Genomic DNA, 11,202 nt, shown 5'->3' with positions numbered 1-11,202 from the left:
CTAGTTATCACAATAATCACTTTGACCAGATTTTACAATTCTTTCACCAGAAAAGTCTATTATGCCCTTGACATTATAAATCATCTATTTGTGTAATACCTTTTATATTATATGCTATATAATATACTTTTACCCAGGTATTTTACTTATAATTAAAATAACTTGATATTATTTTATTTATTATTTTTATAGTATATTCGTAGATTTAATTTTTTTCTTAAAGATATATGAGTAGCATTATTAAATTTAACAGTAATATTACAGTAAAAAAATCTCAAGTCCATGTTTTTAACCATGCTTGATGAATATTTTTAACAAATATTATAAAATGAAAGCTCACTGGTTTACAACCAAGTCATACTCATTAATCCAATAAATAAAATACACACATTTGGCACAATAATACATCAGATTAATTATAACGACCCAGCTGGTCATTTTGAGTATTTTACCCCCGATTCCCTAAATTTTTCTTCCTTTATGCTACATTGTGGTTGTGTAACTTGCCAGGGTGTTTGGTTTTGGTTTCGTAGTGAAATAGGACACATAGTCCCTAAGTTGAAAGTTTAAGTTGTAAGAGTTGATCGTAGTTTGACTTTGGTGTAGACGACCCCGAAATTCAGTTTTGATAATTTAAATAGCTCAGTATGATGATTTTTGATTTACCAACGCGACCGAATGTTGATTTGGAGGACCGTAGGTTGTTTTGGCGTAAATTGGTGAAAGTTGGAAATGGAAGGTTTGGAAGTTTGAACGGGAGTTGACTTTACTGATATCGGGGTTGGAATCCGATTCTGAAAGTTGTAATAGGTCCGTAATGTCATTTATGACTTGTGTGCAAAATTTAAGGTCAATCGGACTTGATTTGATATATTTTGGCATCAAATGTAAAAGTTAGAAGTTTAAAAGTTCTTAGGCTTGAATTTGGGTTGCGGTTCGTAGAATCGATTTTATTTGATATGATTTTTGGCCTCGAGCAGGTCCGTTATATGTTTTGGAACTAGTTGGTATATTCGGACGGGGTTACGAGGACCCTGGATGTGATTTTGATGGAAATCGGATCAATTTTTAGACTTATGAAATTTCTTAAAAATTTCAGCTTCTGGTGTTGTTGGTACCCAATTTTGCCCTCATACTTTCTCAAATAGTATATATACTTTCAAAACATCATTTTTGCATCATTATCTAATTTACAAGATTTATTTTTTTGGTAATTATATTTTTATTAATCACCAAAGATATCATTACAAAACAGCAGAGTCATCCTCGACTTGCTTAATCCTTACATATTTCTAACTCTATGACTATGCTATGAGCAGTACATAAGAGACATTATACAAGTAAACTACATTGTCTTTAAAATATAAGCTGCTGCATTTTTGCCATCACTACTCCTTGAGCTCTAATATTGCAGTCCTTGTTTTCTCTTCAAATATTCTACTGTTCCTCTCTTTCCATATCCCATGGATGTACTCTGCATCTATCATTTTCATTACTTTGGCTTTACACGATTTCCGTTTAGCTTGTGTTATCACCCATGCCATCATCTTTGTACAAGATTGAATTGAAGCATCATGTATTTGTAGCCATTGCAAATGCCTCCCCCATACTGTTTTAGCAAAACTACATTCACCAAATAGATGCACATGTGATTCATCTGCACTATTACATAGGCAACATCTTGGATTTACTTGAATTCCCCAGTTTGCTAGCCTATCTATTGTCAACAGTATCCCATGACATTGTATCTACATAGTGAATATTGCCTTAGGTCTAGCTTTATTATGGAACATTAAGGTTCTCCATGCCACATTGTTGTATCTTCCCAGAATGCCTAAGTATACTTGTTTAGTATTGCTCTGCCTGTGCTTTACTGTAGGCATTCGTTGAATTACATCTCTCGCCTCTATGATCTTTCTCACCATCCAACTTGCCTGTTGAGGTATACTCATCTCCAGTATGCTTTACCCTTTTATGTAATATGTGTGGATCCATTTTATCCAAACTTTGTCCTTCTTTTGTGCCAGATCCCAGTATACATTAGTGATAGCAGCTCTATTCCAAACTCTGATATTCAACAGATTGTAACCTCCAGCAGATTTAGGAAAGCACATTTTCTCCCATGCTCTCAGTGCTCTCTTTGTAATTGTGTTAGAGCCAGGCCATATATAGCTTCTGCAGTATGACTCTATTAATTCCATCATTTTAGCTGGCAAGATAAATATTTGAGACCAATAAGATTGGATACCAAATATTACTGTTTGAACTAACTGTACCCTTCCAGCATAAGATAATTTCCGAGCTGTCCAAGAGGAGATTCTTGCAACTATTTTGTCAATCAATGGTTGCCATTGCAAAGCTGTTAACTTCTTTGTATCCAGTGGGATGCCCAGATATTTGAAAGGCAATTCCCCAAGTGAATATCCAGTATTCTGTAGAATTTCCAGCCTAACATCCTGAGCAACTCCACCGAAATAAATTACACTCTTATTGGGATTGGCTAATAGTCCGGATGCAGTAGAAAATTGCATAAAGCAAGCATGAAGAGTGGAAACTGATTTACTATCTCCCCTAGCAAACATCAGTAGGTCATCTGCAAAGCTGAGATGAGTTATATCTATATTACCACACCTTGGATAAAACCTGTATTCCTTGGCTTGCTTCAACCCTTTGAGTAGCCTGTTTAGGTATTCCATTGCAATTGCAAATAGAAATGATGATATGGGATCACCCTATCTGAGTCCTTTGGCAGCTTCAAAAGGTTTGGTCAACTCCCCATTTATCACGATTGAATAGCTCACTGTTGATACACAAGTTCTCACCCAGTTAATGAATTTTGTGGGAAAGCATAAATACTCTGACAATTGATCCAAATACACCCATTCAACAGAATCATATGCTTTCATCATGTCAACCTTCACCATGCATCTAGGAGAGATATGTTTCCTGCTGTAAGCTTTAACTAACTCATGAGCAAGGATGATATTATCTGCTATTTTCCTCCCTGGGATAAATCCTGCTTGGGCTTCAGATATGATGCATGGCATGATCTTCTGTAGTCTACTAGCAATGACTTTAGAAATAAGTTTGTATAACACAGTACAACAAGCAATAGGTCTAAAGTCCTTAATTGTCACTGGATTGGGAATTTTAGGTAGCAAAGTGATGGTGGTGCAGTTAATTACTGGAAACATCACCCCTGTATGAAAAAAATTCTTTCACAGCTGCATACACTTCTTCTTTGATCACTGGCCATGCTTTCTTGAAGAATTCTGTATTATACCCATCTATACCAGGAGCTTTATCACTTCCTATCCCCTTCAGAGCCTCATCTATCTCTTGTTTAGTAATTTCAGCATTCAAATCTTGTTGTTGTTGCTGTGTTAGAGTTGGACCTTTCCTCATTACCATCATGTCCACAGCTGGAAGTATATGTGCATTGGTTCCCATTAAGCCTTTATAGAAGGATACAATCTCCTCCTTTATAGCTGCATGTTCTGTTATAGTACTCCCTGATAATGTCTATGGTTCAGTAATCTGTTTTCTCTGCTGCCTCTCTTTTATCACTGCAGAAAAAAACTTATTATTAGAATCACCCAATTTGATCCAGTTTGCTCTAGCCTTTTGTTGCAGTATCTTCTCTTCCTCCATTGACCATGTTTCCAACTTTTGCAACCATTCCTTCTCTTGTACTTGCAACAGGTCACTACATCTATTTTGCATCTGGCTTTGTATGTGATAAATAGTTTGTCTTGCTTGATCTATCTTCTCAGCTACTCCTTTGAAATCAGTTTCATTCAGTTGCCTAAACAACCTTTTCATCCTTTTAAGCTTGAGCCAAATATTTTCCATCTTCTCTGATACTTTGTTCCTGCTCCATTCTTCTCTTATTATTATTTCAAACTCAGGATGACTTGCCCATACATTAAAGAATCTGAATAGGCTCTTGGTAAGAATCCTAGGTTGCCTTATACTGATGGACATGGGATTGTGATCTGAAATATAAGGTTCCCCATTAATCAGTGACTCAAGGGACTATAATTCATCATCCAAATATCATTTCCAAACATCCTATCTATACGACTCCACACCCTATCAACACCCTGCTGCTTGTTAGTCCATGTAAAATAATCCCCTCTCCATGGTAATTCTACAATACCAATATCTTGGCATAGCCAGCAAGGTCTTTTTATCAGCATTTGTCATAGGCACTTTAGAAATTCTATCTTGGATAGTGAGTAAAGCATTGAAGTTCTTTAGTAATCTACTAATCTTTTTATGTGCTCCCATAAAGTTCTTCTTTGTTCTGCAGTGTTATGTCCATACACCACTGTGAGATAACAATACATCCCATTGTGCTTCCCAATTACTAGACAGTGACTGAACTGATATTGTTTGTCTAATGGTTGTACTGCATATATTTGCTCATCCCATATGATCCATACCCTTTCATTCACAGCATACTCATAGTTTGTCATCTTATTCCAACCAGGGACTATTCTACTAATCACCTTCCTTGCATTGCCTTCTTTCACCTTTGTTTCAACTAACCCAGCCAACTTGATATGTTTATCCTTTATGTACTGCTTTATTTCTTTTTGTTTATACCTCTTATTCAATCCCCTAATATTCCAAACTAGCCAAGTCATTGGTGAATAATGTTCCACCTCCCCAATCAGGTGGTATATTTTTTTTCATTCTCTCCTCTTCTTGCTGTAATATCTGAAAGCCATTTTTTGTAGCTATTGTTGTAGTTCCCAGTGACAATATGCTATTACTAGCCAGAAGTGGCCACTCTTCTCTTTAGTCAGTACTCTGCCCTTCTTTTGCTTTCCCTTTATCCCTTATTACCCCCGTATTTCCAGAGCTTTCATTAACTGTAACCACATTATTGTTATCCTGCTGCCTTGATTTACTTGTACCCTCATTTCGCTCTGTTTGTTGTTGCTGCCCTTGCCCTTTAACTTGCTACCTTGTGGTAATTTTCCCCTGCTTCTTTCTTCCTCTATGCTGTTCTTCTTTATTCACTCTCTTCTCCAATGCACATTCATGTCCTATCTTCATGCAGTCTATGCAATATTGGGGTTTCCATTCATACTCCACCTGCTGTTGGATCATTCTCCCTGATGGATCTTATAATGTCAATTCTGTTGGAGGCTTTTTTGTCACATTAGCTTCCACCAAAATCCTAGCATATGATATACGTGTCTGCTTAGTAGTACATTCATCCGCAAAGAGCGATTTTCCAATAGCACTGGCTAGTTTACTCAGAGTCTTATTACCCCAGTAGCTCATAGGCAAATTAGGGAAGGTGATCCACAAAGGAATCTCCATCAGAAATTCTGCCTTAATGTCAAAATCTGGAGTCTACTGTTTCAATATCATTGTTCTGCCATTAATAGTGTAAGGTCCTTCATAAAGTATGTATTTCAAATACCCAAGTGTATCAAACTTTGCTATGTAGTATCCTTCTTCGTGCAAATACAGATCTGGGATACTCACTCTACTCCAAGCATGAGCTATATATCTCTCCATGAATTTGTACCTTGGTGTATCCATATAAATAATTAGGGCACATTCCCATTTTTTATTTTGCAACTCAATTTCTTCCTTATCTACTTTTACCACAATATTACCATCAACAAATTCCGGTGGGATATATGATAATACCATACCATTTTCTGAGGATCTGTTGCCAGCAAACAGATTTGTCCATGTTTTCCCAGCTCCGGTGCTTCTGCATGTACTTTTGTCTCATCCTTTCGCTCTGCTGTTACTGTTCCATTGACATTCAGCTCAGCTACTGCTACTTCCTCCCTCTCCTGAGTAATATCCATAGCTGTACTTACTGGAGTTCCTTCACACGAAGATGAAGACTCATTCATCTGCACTGCACTGAGATCTATCCTTTTCACTGGTCCCTTAGCATTACTAGATGAGCCTAATTTATGAGAATTAGACTGAAATTGGTGTCCGATTGGTGTTGTTACTTGCTGTATGGATCCCTTAGCTAGAGTATCTGCAATTACTATTGCACTGATGGATTCGCCGACCGTCACGAGTGGTACTCGTTTAGGTCGTCCTCGCTTTCTCGCCATGGCTGCTTCTCAGACGGCGTACGTTAGCATAACGTGCGCCGAGAGCTACTATTAGACCTTCAGATGCACTTAATTTACAAGATTTATGCAAGTATTTCTATATAATTTTTCATAATTTTAAAGCTTTAAAATTGATTTTCTTGCATTTAGATTGTTCAAATATTTATTAATTACCCTTTAAATTATTTTGTGATGACTCAATCATCCAAATTTATTATTTTGCATGCATATATATGCTTCATAATATTTACTTTATTTTATATAATTATATTTTGTATTTTTAGCCTATTTACATAATTTTGCAATAATAGCCTATACGCTATGCATAATTACATTATTTGGGCTAAAATAGCATTTTTATATTTTTATAATATTAAGTTATTATTTTTAATCATTGTATTTCACAAGTAATATTTTATTATCTATTAATTATTTTTTATAAATTATTTCTTTAAATAATTTTCATGTATTTAATTTATAGCCTAATACAAGGCCAGTTACGGACCAATTCAATGGCCCAAGCACCCATACCTTATCCCAATAATCCCCAAAGCCCAATCCAACGACCCCTTAACCCGGTTGGTACCCGTTTCAAATGACCCGCCCCATTTATCCCTTAATCTCGACTATTGATCTTTCAAGATCAACGGTCTACAATTACCCCACCCTTTTAATTACCCTAGACCTGAAACCCCAATCCATTCCCCTTTAACCCGCCGCCCCTAAACGCTCTCAATCTCCGCTTCTCTCTTCTGAAGAACCCTAGCCGCCTCCCCTTAATTTCCTCTCCTAATCCCACTAATAATGGGATTCGACCACCATTTGCTTACCATATCTGATCCTTTTGGTACTGGTTACATAATTTTGGTATTACTTGGGTATTTGCCCAATTTTAGTAAATACCACCTCTATATCGGACAAGAATCAACTCAATCTTGAAGATTTGGATGATATCTCGTCCATATACGCAAAGTAAAACTGGATTCTTCATACCAGTTGGCCGATTTTGAGTTTAAAACCCTAACTAGGGTTTGGAGTTTGATACTTTTCCTTTCCTGTTACTCTACTGACTTACATGCGAGATTTTACCTTTTTTCGTCCATGTTAACTTGATTTCTTTCCTTATCTATGTTTAATCAGTTATTTTCCTTGTTTGTTCATTCAATTTCAACACTATATAAATCCCTCCCCTATGCCCATTATGTACAGACCTTTTTCCACTAGATTCACTAAAAATTGAAGCTTTTACTCTATTGTTCTCTCTTCCTCTTGTTCTGTACTTTGGTTCTTGGCCGGCTGAAAGTCAAGGCCACCGAAATTCGATTCTTCAACCTTTCTTGGTGCGAGCACTGCCCGGGGTTCATTTGAAGCCCTTGGGAACTCTGACGTACTAAGATTTTGGGTTGTTTCTCTTTGTTGATATTCAGAGTACTGTGGAATTTGTTCTTTCTTGTTGTCTGTTTAAATGGTAAATCACTTGGCTTTTACAACTTCGCTCTTCTATATTCATGATTTGCATACTAATACTTCTGAACTCGTGACCTAATGCGTTTCTGGGATATCTCTGTGTGTAACTTTGCTAGCATTGAACTCGTCTTATGATCTGAACCTCTTTAGCATTTGATTTTTACCTAAGATTTCCAGGTTTAAGATATGTTATTTGAATATGCTTCACCGAAATAATTTAGACCCTCTTAAGTTCATTTAGCCTAATGTGTTGGTACCTGAATGTCTATATTTACTATTTGACATGAGCTTGCTTCTCTACTATGTTCTGGATTCCTGTGATGATAGATTCGCATCTGTAATATGTTTAAATCTATGCTAAGACCTTCACTATTAACCATGACTTGCTCCCCTGTTATTGTGCCACTCAACATGTCTTTGGTTTGCTTGATTCTGTAGCTTTAGTGATTATTTCGGACCTTTGGGGTGGCCATCCAAATCTGTGTTTCCTTATAATGTTTGATACTGTTTATCTTAGTGATAAACTGGCAGGTCTACTTTCTAGTGTTGTGATGATATTCAGCATAATTTGGACCTTAGGCTTTAAACCCTTTAAGTTAGTGCTCTACTTAGACTCGTTTGGTATTATGCACCTTTGTATGCTAATCTCAGAAAAAACTTGTTTCTCGTCTAACTCTTTCAATATGTTTTCTGCCAATATGTTACTTCTTGTTAAGTGTTGAACCTGTAATAGCAACCTTTCTCTAAGTCTTGTTAACCTTCTTAACTAGCATGTTCTGTGTTTTAGACAACTTTGCTATGTCTGCTTTTTAAAGTACAAGTGTATCTCTTCAAATTTTGTCCCTTGACCATTGTTCTTTCACTCATTTGTTACCTACACTATTCTGAATCTATCACTCTTGGCCGGCTGAAAGCCAAGGCCACCAAGACTCCCACTATTGACCTCCCTAGTGTGGGCACTGCTCGGGGCCCATTTGAGACCCTTGTGAACTCTGACACACTAGGATTTGGGGTTCTTTGGCCACTTTCTTTACTACTGAGACCTGAGCTATCTCTGACACTCAATTCATTCCTCATTCTATCTACTGAATCTGCAAACTGGGTTTATTAAGTGATTTCTGTGTAATTCAATGTTGGGTCATATGGTCAATTTGTGGTTGTTTGGTTTAGCTTGAGTTCCTCTATGGTTTCTGGGCTATGCTGATGAATATAGGCCCCTGTTGGTGTCTGGGTATGCTATGTGTGAAGAAGGAGTTTGTTGAAGGCCCAGGCAATACTGGGTGTATCCTTTTGGGCCTGCTATAGGCCTACTGTTATTGCTTGTATAATATTTTGTAATTACATTCATCATTGGGTTTGTAATAAGTTTGTAATGAACAATTGGGGTGTTAGTGAAATTGGGAAAATGGGTATACTCTAGTGTTTGCATGAAAGGGTAGAAAACATGCCTATAGGGTTCGTATGATCTACTTGTTATTTTATTTAAACTGCCATATATACTATTCAATTTCCATGTACACTGGTAGAAATCATGCCATTAGGAGAATCACCCACTCACACAACTTGTCTACTATCAAAAGATAAGTGCTTTATTTATTCTTATATCTACTGCTATGTGTTACTAGACAGCATGCCTATTGGAAACAAATGCCAATAAACATTCCTTCAGTCTGTATAATTGCAGCCTTATCATTAGATATCATGCCTATAGAATTATACTAGCATATGTTCTACCGATCTTCATCTAGAAATCATGCCTATAGTACTTTAATTGGTCAATTTGCTATTGTTATCATACTGCTCACCTAGAAAACATGCCTATAGGGGCTAAGTATAAAAAAAATCAGTTTCAATCGTCAATCGTTAGCAATCCTTCCTATAGGGTATTACTACTCGATTTAAAGTGTTAATGCTGAACTTTCAAACACTGTATCATTGCTTAGACATGCCTCTATTAGAAAGCATGCCCATGGGATCAAAAGTGAGTAATTCTGAGTATTTCTAATGGTTTTTCACTGTCCCAATACTGCGTAAATCACTTAGAGATCATGTCTATAGGTTTAATAACTCGTAACCTGTAATCTCATTAATCAGCATGCAATACTAAATACTCCTAAACTGTATAGTTGTTAGGAAATCATGTCTATAAGTTTAAAGTGGCGCATTGCATCTGAAACTGCCTGTACGTTTGAATCCACGATCACATATAAATCATGTTTATAGGGCTTAATCGCTTTAGTTTGCCCCAATTCTGAAACTGTCTAATGCCAATGTGAAAATCTGTTCGTGTGCATTTGTTGTCTATGTGTAGAGGCTAACTTGAGCCCTTAACTGTCACGACCCAGAATTCTCACCGTCGGCACCGTGATGGCGCCTAACATTTTACTTGCTAGGCAAGCCAATGTTAGAGTTCATTAATCAAATTCTTAAACCTTTCAGTGAACCAACAACGGTTAAACTTTAACAATTTAAAAGAATGCAGAAATTCATAAAAGCCTCATTACATAATACTACCCAGAATCTGGCGTCACAATTCACGAACTTCTAAGATTTAACTACAAGTAATTTATCTGAAGGAAATACAACTGTTTTTGATACAGTGAAACAATAAAGAGAATGTATAGAAGGGATGCCAGGGCCTGGGGACGCCAACAGGACTACCCTGGGTCTCCGATCATGTGAAGCCAGCAGCTAAACTCAGGATCAGCCCGAACTAGTACCAAAATCTGCACAGAAAGTGCAGAGTGCAGTATCAGTACAACCGACCCCATGTACTGGTAAGTGTCGAGTCTAACCTCGACGAAGTAGTGACGAGGCTAGAAAAAGACACCCACAACAACCTGTGCAGTATAACAATATACATATACCAATAACAGTAATAAAAGATACAAGACAAGTAGTATTGGGAGGGGGACATGCTGAGGGGATCACAAGATAAGGAATCAAAGAAGTGATGAACACTTGATCAATCAATATGCCTTAAATAGATAAAAACAAGTATAAGTGGTAAAGAAATCTGCACGGCATCACCCTTCGTGCTTTTACTCTCAACCTCACCATACGAAACAATAGAAATGACACGACAACACCCTTCGTGCATTAACTCTCTCATAACATGGCACGACACCACCCTTCATGCATTAACACTCACAATATGGCACGACATCACCGTTCGTGCATTAACACTCACAAAACATGGCACGGCATCACCCTTCGTGCATTAACACTCTCCCTCACCAAAATAGGGAACAATAACAACAGGGAGATAGAAATATCAAGAACAAGTCTTATTTCAAACTTTGGTTTCACAATACCAACCTCAACTTTGAATCAATACTCAAGCAATACCCAAATCCGTGTATATGATAAGAACGATAAACTAGACTAAGCATGAGTAATATGATCATGGAAAGCTACAAATTTCACGAATAAGGCTCACTCGCATGCTATGACTTGACAACAATGCATAGGTACTCGTCACCTCACCTGTACGTTGTACTCAACATTCAAACACGTAGCAAATATGCAAATAAGACCTAATCCCTCAAGCCAAGATTAACCACGTTTCGGGAAAACCGGTTTTCGGGTATCTAGGCATGGTTTATGCCATGATCAGTATAAGTGTTCTTGGATTTCT

The 11,202-nt window shown here is 37.1% G+C and overlaps 1 protein-coding gene across 1 annotated transcript; it reads right to left on the bottom strand.

Moving 5' to 3' along the window:
* Positions 1–1,388: 1,388 nt before the first annotated feature.
* On the bottom strand, positions 1,389–3,450 carry LOC109216980. Its single transcript, XM_019381197.1, has 4 exons — positions 3,186–3,450; positions 2,857–3,073; positions 1,969–2,679; positions 1,389–1,623 (listed from the first exon to the last, which is right to left on the bottom strand). The coding sequence occupies exons 1-4, from the start codon at positions 3,448–3,450 to the stop codon at positions 1,389–1,391; spliced, it is 1,428 nt and encodes a 475-aa protein (XP_019236742.1).
* Between the last annotated feature and the right edge of the window lie 7,752 nt (positions 3,451–11,202).

Source organism: Nicotiana attenuata, unplaced genomic scaffold (assembly GCF_001879085.1).
Source record: "Nicotiana attenuata strain UT unplaced genomic scaffold, NIATTr2, whole genome shotgun sequence".
NCBI lineage: Eukaryota > Viridiplantae > Streptophyta > Magnoliopsida > Solanales > Solanaceae > Nicotiana > Nicotiana attenuata.
The sequence above is the reverse complement of the archived record's forward strand: the minus strand, read 5'-3'. Positions and strand labels throughout refer to the sequence as shown.

Bases quoted from the DNA above. Each gene is read 5' to 3' on its own strand.
- LOC109216980 (XM_019381197.1), bottom strand. From the start codon at position 3,450: ATGGGAACCAATGCACATATACTTCCAGCTGTGGACATGATGGTAATG. The intron at 3,074-3,185 runs GTAATTAACTGC...TTATTTCTAAAG, and splicing joins ATACAGGGGTGATGTTTCCA to TCATTGCTAGTAGACTACAG. The intron at 1,624-1,968 runs GTAAAGCATACT...TGGTGAATGTAG, and splicing joins CACACATATTACATAAAAGG to TTTTGCTAAAACAGTATGGG.